The following is a 17,377-nucleotide window of genomic DNA, read 5'->3' as shown; positions in this document are numbered from 1 at the left end:
TCATCAGTCTTCACTTTACGGATTAAAGGGATTAGATAGGCCAGGTAACAGGTGCCATAGAAAATGTCATAAGGCATACAGCCATAGGCTCGGTCCCCACAAACTAAGTAAACCCTCTGCGGGAGGGGCGTTCTGGCTAAATGCACCTTTATTACGGTATTACAGTCGCTGTGGCCCACATCTGGAGAGGTAAGAGATCCTCTTTCATTCTGGAAACAGATGGACACATTCTTCCACTCATGTACTACAACTGGGGGAACATAGACAGAACAGTCACGGGTAGGGGACTTACCTAAGGGTAATGGCTGCGAACAGTCATGTATTTTAACCTCAACTGAGTCCACTGTTCTGGAGCCGAACCAGGGCACTACTGTTACCAAAGCCTCAACTAATAAAGATGGAGTGTGTGGTTGCAGTGTACATATTGGACTGGTAAAGTTAACCGAGCAATTAGTCTGGGCTAGAGCTAATTGGAATCTGTATTCAAAAGCTAGGTTAATATATTTCTTCACATATATTAGTCTTAGGACCGTCAACTGTTTGAACCCCTCTGGCAGGTAATCCTTATTTACTGTCTCAACAATGAGCGAGATTAAACCCTTGTATTGTAGAGGTTTCTCAGAGTTTATTGGATACGAAGGAGTGTAACAATCCTCGGCCTCATCTCCAATGCGGGATGCTATGTCATTCCAGCTAACTAAACCGTAGTCCGCTTTCGTGAAAGGAATTGGGCTAAACATGGGAGAATGTACGGATTCTGGCATGTTTTGGCACAGCCAACAGTTGCTAACATTGCGTTCATGTGCATAGTCTAACATTAAACTCATTGCCGAATTGGTTTTAGTTAGTTTAGGTGGAGCGATTAAGGCCTTTTTTGAAGAATCTACATCCTCTCCTGTTTGTTTAAGTGGAGTGGATATTAGGGCTTTTTCCGGAGAACCTGTTTCATGATATGGTTCAATATATGTTCTAATAGAGGCGTGTCCGGCGACCCCTAAATTAGAAAAATCTGTTTCATGCTCTGGTTCAATAAATGCACATCCAGTGACCCCCGAATTGGGAGCTTTGTAATCTGGCTTCCGTGCCGTGCACTGGGACTCATATTTTAACTGTTCTGCCGTGCTACACCACAGTTCTGGGGGCATATTTGCAATGGTGTTGAGTGTTATTCTTACCATCCCTGACGAGACCCGGAACTCCTGATACTGCGTCCCTGGATACGCTTCCCACACCGTGTAGTCGCCACCCTTGCTTAAAAACACAGGGTACGTAATAACACAGTTTGGTGAGTTACATATTGCAGTTGGGCAGTCAAAAGAAATCTTCTGTGGTTCGTAAGCAGAGAGAGGGGCATTCCTCCTTCTTCTCTCTCTGTGTCTCTCTCTCATTGTACTGAATGTTAGTGTGGTGATTGGAAACAACCTGTCTTTGTCGCTAGGCACTGATTGGCCCGTTGGTGTGATTTTGCCCTCAGAGTCTGGGCCACCTGTCGTTGGAATGGTCACAGCTTCATCAAGCGGGGCTACCTTGGACAGGTACAGCAGGCCCAGCACGAGGAGGATGATGACAGCTTTCACACGCCAGCCTCCGGTGGAGGAGACAGACGCCATCTGGAAGCGTTGATCCACCCCGCTCTGCCTCGTTCCCTCAGGACCGTTCCTCGCCGTCCTCTTCAGCCCGCCCGCTTATGGCGACTTCTGGGTCGGTGATAGGAGTGTTGTCCTCTGGTTCCTCCTCCTCTGCGCGGACCACGTCCGTGATGATGTCGTCTAGGGTCCTTCCCGGAGGTTTCCCCACTGCGCACTGATTCCAGTGGTACCAGATGTCTCCTTTCCCTTCCAAGCGGACAGCGTGAGATGTCCTCTGCATCACCCGATGGGGTCCAGAGAACCTGGGTCTCAGCCACTTGGGTCTGATCGCTTTCAGCCAGACGAACTCCGCAGTGTTCGCTTCGTGTTTCTCGGGTCCCCCTTTTGCCTCTGCAACCTGGGTGGAAAAATCTGCCACTAATCCCTTAAGTTGCTGGAAGTATGGTTTCGAACTCAGAACCTCTACTTCCTTTCCTACACTTAGGGCTCCTGGACCTGGGAACTGGTGACCATAAGTGAGCTCAAATGGAGAGAAACCTGTCCCTTTGTTAATGGAGCTCCTGATTGACAGAAGAGCCAGAGGCAATGCGTCTACCCATTTCATGCCCGTCTCTTCACATGCTTTGCTGAGTTTTTGTTTTAAGTTCTGGTTCATCCTTTCCACTTTTCCCTGAGACTGTGGATGATAAACTGCTCCAAAACTGTGTCTTAGTCCTAGGGACTCTTCTACTGTGCGTAGGTCATGGTTCTTGAAATGGCTGCCATTGTCTGACCTCACTTTCCTAGGAAATCCATGTAATGGAATGTAATGCGTGACTAGGAATTTGATCACTGAGTCTGCATCTTCTCTTCTGCAAGGGATAGCTTCTGGCCAACCTGTGTATCCATCTACTACTACTAACAAATATCTGAATCCTCTTACTTTGTCAATCATGTCAGTGTAGTCAATGATGATTTCTTCTCCTGCCATCTTAGGTAAAGGAAACTTTCCCTGGTGTGGTTTCACAGTGGCTCTGATGTTATGGGTTAAGCAAATTACACACTCTTCTAGGTGATTTGCTATCATGTCTGGTAGGTATGGGTGCCACCAGTGGGTCAGGTGCCTGTTCATCTGAGTTTTACCACAATGCGTTGGGCCGTGTGCTTCTTTAAGCATGGATCTTATCCACTCTGGGGGTATAACCGGTCTCCCATCTGGGGAGTACCATATCCCCTCTTTGTTGGTAGCTCCCCGGTTTGACCATAGTTTTTTGTCTTGAGGAGACCCCGCTTCTTGAGCTTCTTTAAGCGTCTCATCTGTTATTGCGGGCAGCAAGTCAGCGGATTTTAAGACAAGCATTTGATACCATGGTGTATATCCTGCCTTCTCTTTAGCTGCTTTGTCCGCTGCATTGTTACCCCAAGCCAAGTAGTTGTTTTCTGCGTTGTGACCTTTACACTTAAGTAAAGCTAACTTGTTGGGCAACATTACTGCTTCTGCAAGCCTTCTGATCTCTTTCTCATGTTTGATGGGGGTATTTGTGGACGTTACAAATCCTGCTCTCAACCATTGTCGCATTTCCACGTGAATTACGCCGTGGACATATGCTGAATCAGTGTAGATGTTTACATCCTTTCCTTTTGATAGCTCTAATGCTGCAATGACTCCCATTACTTCTGCCAACTGTGCTGATACTTTCCCTGTTACTTCCCCAGCTGATACTTCCTCAAAGTTTCCCTCAGGTTTTTGTTTTACCACGGCATAGGCTGCTTGGAGGCCGTTTTGGGGGTGTCTAAAACAACAGCCGTCTGTGAACAGGTTTTCTGCCTGTGGGATGGGCTCGTCTCTGAGATCTATTCTTAGCTTCACATCTTGAATGATTCTTTCCTCACACCTATGGGGCTCTCCGCTACCTATGGTGTCTGCGCTGTTAACTCCTTCGTGTGTGTATGTGATGTGTGCCTTTGTCAGAGTTTTCTCCAGCCTTGTTTGTCTCGTTGAAGTCATTGTGAATGCACTTGAGTTCACAAAAGAGACAATGCTGTGTGTTGTCAGTACTGTCAAAGGATGGCCCATCACAATGTGTGAAATCTTGTTTAAGATACGTGCTGTACCTGCCGCGTGTCTCATGCAGGGAGGTTCTCTGTTTTCCACTCTGTCCAGTGTAACACTGACATACATCAATATTGTCCTACAACCCCCCTTTTTCTGAAAAAGAATCCCATTTACTGTGTCTTCATTTTCAGAAACATCAAGAAAGAATGGTAATGCATAGGATGCAGCGGCGAGAGCCGTGACTTGGGACATGGATTGTTTGAGAGAAATGAACGCAGCTTCTGCCGCTTGTGTCCAGTCTAGTGTGGCAGTGAGATTGCGCATGCCTTTCTCGTTGATGAGTTTTCTGAGTTCAGCTGTTCTTGGGTTATACTCTGGGATGTAGTGTCTGCTGTAGCCTGTGAGGCCCAAAAAAGACAACATGTCTTTGACTGTCTTGGGTTTCGGGTGGTTCAAAATGTGTTCCTGATGCGCTGCTGACATGCCCGTGCCTGCTGGGGAAATCACTCTGCCCAAAAATGTCACCTCTTTACGGGTGCATTGTAGCTTTTTCTTGGAGACTTTGAACCCTGATGTGTGGAGGCGCACCAGTAGGTGTCTGGTGGCCTCCAAACAAGAGGCTGCAGAAGGTGCTGCGATGAGAAGGTCGTCTACATACTGTATTAATACTACTCCCACTGGCAATGTAACGCCCTCTAGCTGTTCCCTGAGCACTTTGTTGAATATTCCTGGAGACAAACTGAAGCCTTGTGGTAGTCTTGTGTATTGTAGTTTCTCCCCTCCTATTGTAAAAGAAAAAATAGGTCTCATACTCTCTGCCAGAGGTATGCAGAAGAAAGCGTTGGCTAGGTCAATACAGGTGAACCATGTATGTTCAGGTGAGACATTACAGATAGCCGTGTAGGGGTTAGGAACTGGTATCAGAGCTGTAGTCGTAATAGCATTAATGGTTCTCAAATCATGAGCCATTCTGTACTCCCCGCTAGATTTTGATACAGGAAGTATGGGAGTATTCCAAAGGCTTTGTGAGGGTTCTAACACCCCTGCTTTCTTCAGTCCCTCAACTGCCTTGTCAACACCCCCTTTTGCCTGTGGCTTGATCGGGTATTGTGACCGGCTCACAGGCACAGAGCTGCTCACCTCAAATGTTACTGGTGTGGCTTTTAAGCAGAAACCTACATCATGAGAGTGCGACGCCCACAGGTCAGACGGGAGATCACGCAACATGTCAACTGTATATGCATGGTCAGTTTTTTCCCTACCATGATGTCTATCTACTTCGTGTCTTTCCATGTGGATGCATTCTTGTGTGTAGATTTTAAGACGATACGCTCTGTGTGAGGGAGAGTATGTCAGTGCTGCGATCTGCGTAGGTTCCCAATCTTCGACTTCTAGCAGCGTCTTTACCATGGGACCAAGTTCTTTAGCTTCATAACTCTTTTTGATAGCTAATGTAATGTGTGGTGTGGACTCAGCAGACAAACGGTACCAGTACAGTTGTTCATCAGAGAGCTCAACCGACGCAGCCACACCCGCCTGTCCCACAAAGAGATTTGTCGTGGTAACGTCCCACACGGCCATAGACACCTCATTATCATACTCATATTCATAACTTAGGTCGTCTTTTCTATCATAATTCAGCGTCAGGTGGGGGGGGTCTGGAGGGGGGCCATAAGGCCTGAGGAGGTTAATCCATGGCTTCCATTGTTGAAAAATGGAATACAGTCCAGGTGTGTTGTCCCGAGGTCGGTCCAACAGTCCCCAGAATATAGTGGCATGTTGGGTTGCTTCTGCCTCAGTGGACTGGGCCAACATCATCTGAGAACCTGATGTTATGGTAGAAGACGAACAATTGATGGTTGTGCCATTTGGGAATGATATTATCAGTCCATCCGGGGAACAGAGGATGGAGGCATTCGCTTTGATCAGAATATCCCTACCCATGAGGTTAGCCGGGCTTTTTGGTGCAAGAATATACTGGTGTAAGAATGTCTGTCCTGCTATCTTGGTGGATAACAGCGTGGAAAGCGGTATTATTTCTATTTTTCCCGAAAACCCTATGACTGAGACTGTTGTAGATGTTTTGGACGCCTTGAAGACGGGAGAATTGATGGTGGAATATCTTGCTCCTGAATCAACAAGGAATGGTAGGTTTGAGTCTTTAACAGTCATATTAATGTATGGATCCGCCAGGCCCGTACATCCAGGGTTCCCTGGGCGTCTTCATTCTTCGTAGTATTCCCCCTCATACAGGACAAACTGGCCATAGGGGGCGGCCATAGCATTAGGGGCAATGTGACCCTGGTTCGGTTGTTGCGGCAATGGGACAGCCTCCTGGGGTGTCTGGATATATGGTTTCTCCGATCCGTTCCCCCCTTTAGCCCGCCCCCTTCCAGGTGGGGCTCCATGTGGGCACTGCTTGAACCAGTGATCTGGCTGTCCGCAAATGAAACACACCTTCACGTATTCCAATCTAGGAGTCATCCCAAAGCCACCTCGACCTCTGACCCCTCCTCTGAACCCGCCCCTCTGTTGCCAAGAGCTATTATTGTAGCCAAATTGGGGCTGACTATAGGGCGGACCCTGGTTGGAAAGGCCCCCTTTTGGGTTTTGCTGCCCCTGTGGCTGCGCGGCCGGCGCTACTGGGTGAACAATCAACTGTTTGGCATTCTTTTTGTCATTCTGAACTGTTTTCCGGGCTATTTCCAGCTGCGTTCGCAGTAACTGCACCTTCAACTCCTCTTCCTCAGTTTTAACCTCTGTATGTTGTTTGTTGAATTTACTTAAATGATGGGCTAAATGACGTTCCCACGTCTGTGTGTTTAACTGATCTACCTCTGGATTGTCCTCCATCAGACTTTTAATTTCTTTCGGCACTGCCGCAAGCACTGCTTTACGGAACATCTGTATATGTTGGTCATTATTATCTGGACTGTAGTCAGTTGCCATTGTGTATTGTTGGCGTGCCCTGAGCAACATGGTTGCTGCAGCCTCTCCAGGTGTAAATGTAAATGACAGTGATCCGTAACCTCCCCCTGTCTGTGGGAAATGCTCTCTCATTGCTTTGCCCAGCTTGCTGTGAACATCGTTAAAGGAAATAGGCACGTCATCTTTCATTGTCGATGTTCCTGATCTATCCTCAACTCTTTCTACCTCATAATAGGAAGTCTGTTGTGCTAGTATTCTCCTGAAATCTCCCAGACAGATAGTCTGTCCTACAGCCATGTCCGCAAACCTTCGCATCCAATGTCTCCCTCCCTCAGTAGGCAACGGCATTTTATCGATCAGCGCATGTATGTCCCCTAGTGTGAAAGGATGATAAGCCGTCTTCCCGTTTTGCGCGGCCACTAAAGGCGCCTGTAATACTGGATACATAAAAGCATGCTTGGTGGGGTCTTCTGCGGTGTGGTGAGACCTTAATCTGTTACGGGGCATTGAAAGAACCTGATCTACTTCCACTAGTTCACTTATTGTTCCTGTCAGAGATATCTGCTTAACTTTGCACCTCGCCCTCCTGCTGTCTTCCTCTTCCTGAGAGCTGTCTTTACGACCCTGGCCTCCTGCTCCATTGTAAAACCCCCCAGTTTCATGGCTTGCTGTTTCCCTATCCCTTTTATGGCCCGCTATCTTTCTATCACTTCTGTGGTTCGCCGTCTCTTCCCCACTTTCATGGCCCGATGCCCCCCCCTCAACACCTGGGTAATTAGACGTATACGTTTGGCGTGATCTGTTCTGAAAAGGATCACATCTCTCCCCCTTCTCTATATCTTCTAGCGAGCCCTCATATCCGCTCTGTTCCTGTCTCCTGTCTTCCTCCTTGCGTCTATCTTGAATCTGTTGTTCATAGCACCGCCTTTCTCGTATTTCCCTCTCATCTAGGAGGTCAGTTGTGTATGTTGTGTCTGCCTGTGTAGCGCCTGAGTGGCTCTCTGTAAGATTTGTCAGAAGGGAAGTCAATTTTTCTGAGGTGAGCTCCTTATCAAGTGGTCGACTGTCCCTGCTCGGGGAAACCCCCTCCTGGTCTGTGTTAAAACTAGGCCTCCGCGTGGTGTGTGCGCTGTCTAGTCTGTCTAACGGGGAGGAAACCTGTTTTTGTTTAACATTTAGTCTTTTCTTTGGAGTAGGGACGCCCCTTAACGGACTCAACGCTACTGTTCCCACCATCCTATAGTTCCCTACGCTCATGGCCGCCTCCTCTCCTTCTGTGTCCGATGCATCTGCCACCATCATTTGCAATTTATTTGCGCTGTCGTCGGGTAGAGTATAAGGGGGAGGGGGCTGTGTAGTCAGACTACCTAAATCCGGGTAAAGGAGAGAGGAGCGGGTGGGAATAGCCGGATTTTGTATGGGCGTAGTTAGAGATTTCTGCTCTGAGTTAGAGACAACATTATTTTGCATTCTTTTAAAATATTCGACTCGTTCTGCTACATAGTCCAGAATGTCTCCATGTGTAGGCACCTCTGTGTCTTTAATACCATGAGGGAACAGAAGAGTCTTAACTTCATCTGTTTTTATGGGGCTTTGGATTGCCATTGCACCCGGGAGATTTTGGTCTGTGACGGGAGGAATATTAATTCCAATCATTACGAGGGCAGCATTGTGACAAACCCTCCTCAATCTATCTAGTGCCTGTTGTTGCTTGTTCCATTTGCTACGGGCAAACCATCTGGGCTTCTGTTCGTTTAGGTGTGCAAGTTGCTTTACAATCTGTCTTTCATATAAATTCAATGCTGTGCCCAAATTACCTACGGTGTCGTCATCCCCCACTTTATTCTCTGTTATCATTGTATCGTGTAGGAATCGGAGATCCGTACAAGCCTTTTCTTTAGCCCCCTGTTTGATTCCACTTAAAATCAATCTCTTAATCTGTTCCCATTGCTCCCGGTAACTCCCTGGAATTTCAGAATAGTCCTTACCATTCTGTCGTTCCATATTCACTTCGCTTTTATTTATCCGACTTAATTAATATGTGTTCACTTGTATTCATATACTGGGCTATTGTCGTTGTTATTATTAACGTGCTTCCCGTCTTCAATACCGGCCAGCAATGTAATGATGAAACTCTAAGTTTGAAGCTAAAATATATACAAATGTCAAGGGTGTGTTACCCCCTTTCAGCCACTAGATGGCAGCAGCAGACCACAAATGAGCTTCACTCTTCTGAGTGCCTCTTTTATCCCCGGAGACAATTGAAAAATCACACAGATTTATTCCCCGTACAGTTTGTCCAGCTTTTATAATGTGATGTTTATTTCAACAGGCTAGTGGACCCGAATGATGCTTCGACACTCTGAAAGAATGTGACCATTCCATGGGGAACTCCCAGGTCGTGAAAAGCCCTTTATCACACGTTTAGCTTTTCAAATTAAGTTTACAGACCAAGGGAAAACGAGAGACGGTCCCGTCACAATTTTTTGTGAGGTTCGCGTTCTCTCCCTCGATTGGTATATAACAGAACTCTGGCTTTTAGCTTTCAGCCTTAGTCTGTTATTTACCCCAGTTTTAGACGGCGACCCGATCTGATATATCGAGTTTTCAGGTTTTGTCGTGCAGGAGTCAAACCTCGCACCCACAAACTGCCCCGTCTCTACGCCACTCAGGAATAATCTACCTGCAGATCCGCGCCAAACTGCTCTATTTTCGTTACGCAGGACTTTTGGTCTACCTGTCGATCAACGTTTGTGTTTTGTATATAACTTTCCTAACATAGTAAAATATGCATTGTATATTCCATTTAAACTATAAAAACACTGTGAAACACCTACAGACAATCCTAAAGTTTTAGTGTATCCAATTCCAGACAGTCGAATTTCATAACAGGCGTCTGTACCTTTGTGTAGAGTTGTGCAGGGCCCTGCTGATTGTCTGAGAAGTTTGAAAGCGTTTGTTCTCGACCCATTCCGGTCGTCTGGATTCTTCCTCAGCTTCGTTATATCTAGACGTCGGGGTCACCACTTTGTTAGAGATTTAAAGGGATATCTGATCCGCTTTTCAAATCTCCGCGCGTTCCTATGAAGCTGGTTATAATACAGGAAGAAATCCAGTGCCACCAAGTAAACAATATCTACTTTAATGGTAATATGACAAAACAATACAATCAATACAGTACAAATTCAATACAGTTAATCTTTGGGATCCCGAATTTACCTGCACGTGAGCCAGCCAGAGGAAAGAGGCTGAACACCGCGTGTGTTTCTGTGTTTCTACTCTGTGACAATGGGAGGAGTTATCAGATCCTCCCATTCGGACATCATTGATTGGCCGCCCCAAATATCACAGACACCTTAGACCTTAGGCTTCCCCAATCACTGTAGCTAGATCTAAATTGAATGCAACTCAAGACATGCTCTCACCTTCCCCCATCTTCCTTTGTCCTCAAAAACATATGTCAAACAGGCCCCAAATCCAGCTCACAGTTCCACCCAAATTATTCCCATTTTAAGCTTATCCATAGTTTGCTAACATGAATAAATACAAATATAACTCTACAGGATGTTGAACCAGAACCCCCTGCCGCCTCCGAAGAATCACAGCAACACGATTCAAATTACCGCTCCCATGTGTGAAACAGGTAGACAAATAAGGGAAGTTTAAAACACCCATCACACTGCTAAGCAAATGTTTGGACAGGACAAGAACAGAAACTTGATATGAGAGCTCATTGTGAGGCAGAGAAAAAACACTAGCTGAGATATGAGGGGATCATATAAGTGGATGACAGACCGCTACCAAACACTTTTTAGAAGTGGTAAAAGACAACTCTTTTTTGCTATAACTCATCATTACAAAGTGTTTAAAGTGTTCCCTATTTGTCTGGCTCTCAATCTACAATTCGGTATGGTCCTTGGGAAAGTGAAGGCCTATTTACAGCCCACAAAGGAAGTGGATAGAGCTTGAGTTATACCTATACATATGAAGGTATTTTACTGATAACAAGTAGATTCCCATGTACAGTTTAAATCAAGACTGTCAACTCTGTATTCGTCTTACACTGTCACAATCATCAGTTATTTGTCATCGATAGAAAATATGTTTGGACTGTCAGCGGCATTCACAATAATACCACAAGGAAATGCTTTGGGATGAGGACATGGATGTTTAAAGAAAACTGGATGCAGCGTTGGAGGCGGGGCCCCAATCATCTTTTGCCTTGTGATCATGAAGCATGCACACTTGAGTTTCCCTTAAGCCCCGCCTCTGATCGGCCAGTCCTGGCTCAGTGAAATGAATGGATAAGGAAAGAGTAATAAGTATGAGAGCCAGATGTTTTGAGCAGAGGAAGACAGGTAGTGTGAGTCCACAGGGGAAATATTTAGTCCAGAGAGTGATCCAGGAGGGCAGGATGAATGCAGGAACAGGAAACATTTCATTGTGGTGACACATTATTAGTACATAATTCACCGTGTGATTAGTGTGTGTTGCAACCCGGACCCGTTAGTGAGAGTACGGGGTTTGATGTCATTCATGCTAGCTTGACATGCAGAGCAGCACATGTACTTGTCTTGTCTAGATTAATGGATAATAAAGTGTGGAGTTCCATACTGAACACACTGCCTGACTCCCTTTCATCGGCTCTACACTGGTGACCCTGACGTTTTCGTGAAAGTTTCCGAAGACTTAATGAACATGGCTGATTGCGATGTTTTTGTAAAGCTGCCAGAGTTTTGGGAGCATGCTGCTGCGGCGTGGTTCGCACACGTGCAGGCGCACTTTGCCTGCAGGCGCACTTTGCCTGCAGGCGCACTTTGCCTGCAGACATGTCCGTGACGGGGACTTGAAATATTTCCATGTGGTTGCAGCGATGGGAAGCTCCACGTCGTCCAGGTTGGTTGGATTTATCGCAGACCCCCCACCCCATGGCAAATATGAGGCGATTAAGGCCCCTTCTCCTTAAGACATTTAGCTTATCTGCTAAGGAGAGGGCCCGTCAGATTCTTGACATTCAAGGCCTAGGAGACAGCAAGCCATCTCAGCTAATGGAGACAATGCTAAATCTGCTAGGGGGGGAAGATCACCGGATTTTGTTTATGGAGACGTTCCTGCGCCACTTGCCTTCCCGGGTTCAGACGGCGCTAGGGTTTTTTCCTGGCTACCCAGCAGTCCGGTGCAGAGGCGCTAGCTGTGACGCTCAGTGCTCTCTCACCAGTTAAGAAGGCATGGGGGAGGCTGGACACGACGGTGCCAAACCGGCGTGGGGACACAGGAGAGTTTTTTTGCCACGCACGGTTCGGGGCCAGGGCGAAGAAGTGTATCGCTCCCTGCAGTTACAAACCTCCGGGAAACAGGGGAGCCGGCGCTCAGTAGTGGCCCTGAGCGTTGGCGGCACGAGCAGGCTTCTCTTCGTCAGCGACAGAGTCTCAGGAAGCTTGTTTCTGTGTGACACAGGCGCTCAACGGAGTGTGGTTCCTGCGTCGAGGGAAGACGTTGCTCGTGGGGGACACGGACCGCGGTTGACAACGGCTAATGGCGGCCCCATTCGCACGTACGACGTGAGGCCTATGTGTTTGTGTATTGGAGGACAGCGATTCAACTGGGATTTTTTGTGACGGCAGACATATATTTTCCCCTCCTTGGGGCAGTCTTTTTATGTGCTCACGGACTCCTGGTAGACGTTAAAAATAAACGCTTGGTTGATGCCTTGATGTTTTGCAAGTTGGCGTACGACGGGCTGTCGGGGGCGGACATTTTTCTCAGGCTGTTGGCTGAATTTCCAGACCTGACGCTACCCACCTTCTCCGCGCTCACCACCAAGCATGGGGTGGAGCACCACGTCACCACCGAAGGTCCCCCAGTCTACGCCAGGGCCCGGCGGTTGAACCCTTCTAAGCTTGCAGTAGCGAGGGCGGAGTTTTCAACCATGGAACGTCTGGGTATCGTCCGCCGGTCTGACAGTCCTTGGGCCTCTCCTCTGCCCGTGATTACCGCCGCCTCAACAACGCCACGACACATGACCGCTACCCGGTGCCGCATATTCAAGTCATTTCAGGATCTGGCCGGTACGCTGGTGTTTTCTAAAGTGGACCTGTTGCGCGGTTACCACCAGGTGCCCATGCATCCCCTGGATGTTCCCAAGACGGCAGTGATAACGTCGTTTGGACTTTTCGAGTTCCTGCGGATGCCTTTTGGGCTCAAGAATGCCACTCAAACGTTCCAGCGCCTGATGGATTCGGTGCTACGGGACCTGCCGTTTGTGTTCGTCTACCTGGATGACATACTCGTCGCCAGCGCTTCGGTGGAAGAGCACCTGTCACACCTCCGAGCCCTTTTCACGAGGCTCAGCCAACACGGGTTGATAATCAATCCTGCAAAGTGCCAGTTCGGGGTGTTTGACATTGACTTCCTCGGACACCGCGTCACCAAAGGCGGTGCAGCACCCCTGCCGGCAAAGGTTGAGGCTGTTGTGGCGTTTCCTCGCCCGCTCACAGCCCGGTCGCTCTGTGAGTTCCTGGGGATGGTGACTTTCTACCACCGTTTCATCGCCCGGGGCCGCCCACATTATGCGGCTGCTGTATGAGGCTTTGAAGGGTACGACCCCCATCCAGGCGATCGACTGGACGACGGAAGCTGAGGTTGCTTTTACGGAGGTCAAGACCGCGTTGGCTCAGGCGGCCCTGTTGGCGCACCCATCATCCACGGCTCCCATCTCCATTACCACAGATGCATCGGACTACGCCGTTGGTGCGGTGCACGAGCAGTGGGTGGAGGGCGCTTGGCAGCCACTCGCCTTTTTCAGCCGTCAGCTGACACCCAGGGAAGGCAGGTACAGCGCCTTTGACCGAGAGCTCCTTGGACTCCGTTTTTGCTGGAGGGCCGTGAATTTATGGCGTTTGTTGACAACAAGCTGCTCACGTTCTCCATGTCAAAAGTGGCAGAGCCTTGGTCTGCACGTCAGCAGCGGCAGCTGTCTTACATCTCGGAGTTCACCACAGACATTAAGCACGTGGCCGGCAAATCGAACCTGGTCGCAGATTGCCTCTCCAGGGTTGTCATCGGGGCCGTTCAGTTGGGCCTGGACTATACCCTCATGGCGACGGACCAGGTCACGGACCCCGGCGTACAGGCCGTGAAGGAGGACAACTTGGGGCTGCACAAGCGTGGCTTGTCAGCGCGCTAAGGTGCATCGCCACACGAAAGCCCGTTTGGAACATTTCATGGTGCCGGAGAGGAGGCTTGACCACGTCAACATCGACCTAGTGGGTCCATTGCCCTCCTCTCAGGGTTTTTCCTACCTCCTCACCATGGTGGACAGGACGACCCGTTGGCCGGAGGCGATTCCTCTCGTGTCGACTTCGGTGGCTGACCCTCAGGCTAACGGCCTCTGTGAACGTTTCCACCACTCCATGAAGGCAGCACTCAGAGCCGGCCTGAAGGACGGCAATTGGGTCGACAAGCTGCCTTGGGTAATGCTGGGCCTGCGGACCGCACCCAAGGAAGATCTGCAGTGTTCCACGGCTGAGATGGTCTACGGTCAGCCGCTGAGGGTTCCAGGGGATTTCCTCCCTAACACATCGGTTCCCTGGTCGGCGTCGGCACAGCGGATTTGCCTGCAGGACGCCGCCGAGGCTTTTGCTCCGATTCCCACTGCTCAACATGGTACTCAGGTGTCCCGGGTTCCCGGGGATCTCCGCTCGGCAGAGCACGTCTTCATACGGCACGATGCGCGCAGGGGTCCTCTACGGCAGTGGTTCCCAAACTTTTTGTGCCCAAGGCACACCAAAGGACAAGTACAAATCTCAAGGCACACCTACTGTGCAAAATAGCCCTTATAACACGTGTTATCACTTATATCATGTAAAATATCTGTAAATGTGCATAATTATTTACTAATGCCAAATAAAATGTGACAAAGACAACTATATTACTCATGAAATATTTATTAACGAAATATTTCAGAAATTAATTTGAAACTTTATCAAATTAGGCTTCATCAAAGCAGCAACACACTCATTTAAACCAGACAGGTCACACAATTAAAAATGAAGCAAAGGAAACTCAGCAGAAATTCAGCACAGAGAACTGTCAATGCAAGGAAGCTGCATTGTCCATGGTCCTGAACTACAAATTATAAATGTAACATTTCAGCAATGAGCATTGAAACTATGTGCTATTGTAAATATTTTGCCGACTTACAAATTAGTGAGATACATGTGCCTGTCGGGGCGCGCAGAATTTTTTAATCCTTGGTGGCACTGAGGAGAGGGCCACTCGCAAGTCCTGTTCAACAGAGAGCCGTGACCTCCTGTTGTTCTTCATGTAAATCAGAGTAGAGAACGCCAACTCCAGAGATGGGGTCGTTACTAATAAAATGTAATATATTACATATTACTTTAAAAATACTACACTACTTCGTTACTATCTACATAAAGTAACTCGTTACTTTACTCGCCGAGCACGTACGAACTGCGCATGCGTGAGTGGCAATAACTTTCCTTACCAGCAGGCGGCGGTAGTGTGTATTTGTCATTCAAAACAGGCAACAACCGGAAGACAGAGAAGAAGAACAGACTACGTGATATGAACAAACAACAAATAGCGTGTGCGGTAGCTTCACCTTAGCATGTGTTCTTTGCAGGTGTGTGTTGAGGTTTGACGTGGTGTTTACAGCAGTGGATAATAGCTTCTGGCCTGGACACAGTTTGCACCTCACCGTCACATTCCTGTCTATTCTTCGGACAAACTCAAAATAATGGGCATACCTCCACCCCTGGAAAGTTATCGCTGACTCAGCCATGTTTATGCAGCACTGCACATGGAGATGTGGACGCGCAAGTCGCGCAGATTGCGTACATATAAAGCTACAAAGTACTGATATAGTAAATTAAAAAATAATAGTTTTTGTGTAGTTGTATATTGCAATAATAACGTATGGTTGTCACAAAATCCCACGGCACACCCGGACTTGCCTCACGGCACACCAGTGTGCCGCGGCACACCGTTTGGGAACCACTGCTCTACGGCCTCCTTACGATGGACCTTTCCGAGTTTTGGAGCACGGGGATAAACACCTTGTGGTAGACCTGGGTGGTAACGCCGAGCACGTCTCTGTGGACCGGGTGAAGGCGGCCCATTTGGATTTGGGCCAGCCGGTGGTGCTGGCACGACCTCCGCGACGAGGGCGCCCCCCGGCCTTGATCCCTGTCACCGAATTGAGACCCGTTGTTCCGGTCCCGCCTCTTCCGGAGGCCGCACAGGCAGAGGTCGTTTTTCCGGCTCCGGAGTCGACCTGTCATTCCTCCCCGCCACGCTGACTTTGTTTATTCTGGAGGGGCTTGTGTGGTGACACATTATTAGTACATAATTCAAGTGTGATTAGTGTGTGTTGCAACCCGGACCCGTTAGTGAGGGTACCAGGGTTTGATGTCATTCATGCTAGCTTGACATGAAGAGCAGCACATGTACTTGTCTTGTCTAGATTAATGGATAATAAAGTGTGGAGTTCCATACTGAACACATCGCCTCTGACTCCCTACATAATTTCATGTAATCGTTTATTTGAATAGGGACAATGCACATTAATGAACACTTTAGACAAATAATGCTTCAAGTGTAAATATGCCGGATTTTAGCTTTGAGCTAATTTCCATCCGTAGTCCCTGACATACAACATAGAAGAACATGAAACAGGGTCAACTAACCTGGGTTAACAACAAGAGAGCATCAAAGAGGCTGGAACGAGACCAGCTAACAGATTTGATAATCATAGTTGAGTTGAAGTCCAGTTTTTAAAGCCCATCTGATTTAAACGAACAGGAGACTCACTCACACACTCACACACACACACACACACACACACACACACACACACACACACACACACACACACACACACACACACACACACACACACACACACACACACACACACACACACACACACACACACACACACACACACACACACACACACATACATATATATACACACACACACACACACAAAAATAAGAGGCTATGACAAATTGGTCTATGTTTAACTAGCAGCTTTGAATTTTCCCCCGCTAACAGCAGCCATGTACAGGACGTTATTTGACTCCTTGTCTGATTGAGGGAAGAAGTGTTCTGGAGACATCAGCCCGTTCAGAAACTCACAGGGAAACTCTATTTCCATGTGGCAGCAGTTACGACAAGTTGTCATGATTTGAAATATTTTTTTCCATGTCAACTCCTCTTTGTAGCTTATCTTCTCTGAGTTTTATTTCAAAAATGTAATTAAAAATATACATATATAAATAAACAAATTGATTTATTTAGAATCAACATGGCGATATATTTAAGTTGTATGTTACAACTACTTGCGACACTACAGTAATTTATTTAATCCTATTTCATTTATTTACGTATTATTTTTTATTTACACTTTCTTTGTGATGTGAAATACGTTATAGGCCTGTTTTATTTTATACAGTTATACAATCAAAGTGTAATAAACATTGTCTTTTCTTCCAGAAACATTCTTGCTGTACAGAAGATTTAAACTGTGGTGCCTATCCTATAGTTATAGCAAAATCTATAATATGCAAAACATTGTGTTATTGATGTATAAATGGTTAAACATGACCCCTAACCCTACATTTGCACCAACCAAGTTTAACTGGCTCAAGTTCAGCGTTGCCTGTAATGTATGCCGCATAGGAGAAAGTATATATATTTTAAATGTGTGAGCAATAAAGGAATCATGGAAATGTTGACATTGTTTAATATTGGTAGTTGAGCATTACAAAGCAGGAGCAGACGACAGTATTCAGTCATTCAC

The 17,377-nt window shown here is 47.4% G+C and overlaps 1 protein-coding gene across 1 annotated transcript; it reads right to left on the bottom strand.

Annotated features, from left to right (window-relative positions):
• Positions 1 to 1,324: 1,324 nt before the first annotated feature.
• Positions 1,325 to 5,838, bottom strand: LOC117551514. The gene has a single exon (XM_034224435.1). It carries the CDS (start codon positions 5,794 to 5,796, stop codon positions 1,648 to 1,650), a length of 4,149 nt encoding a protein of 1,382 aa, XP_034080326.1. The 5' UTR covers positions 5,797 to 5,838; the 3' UTR covers positions 1,325 to 1,647.
• Positions 5,839 to 17,377: the final 11,539 nt, after the last annotated feature.

Source organism: Gymnodraco acuticeps, unplaced genomic scaffold (genome assembly GCF_902827175.1).
Source record: "Gymnodraco acuticeps unplaced genomic scaffold, fGymAcu1.1, whole genome shotgun sequence".
Taxonomy (NCBI): domain Eukaryota; kingdom Metazoa; phylum Chordata; class Actinopteri; order Perciformes; family Bathydraconidae; genus Gymnodraco; species Gymnodraco acuticeps.
The sequence above is the reverse complement of the archived record's forward strand: the minus strand, read 5'-3'. Positions and strand labels throughout refer to the sequence as shown.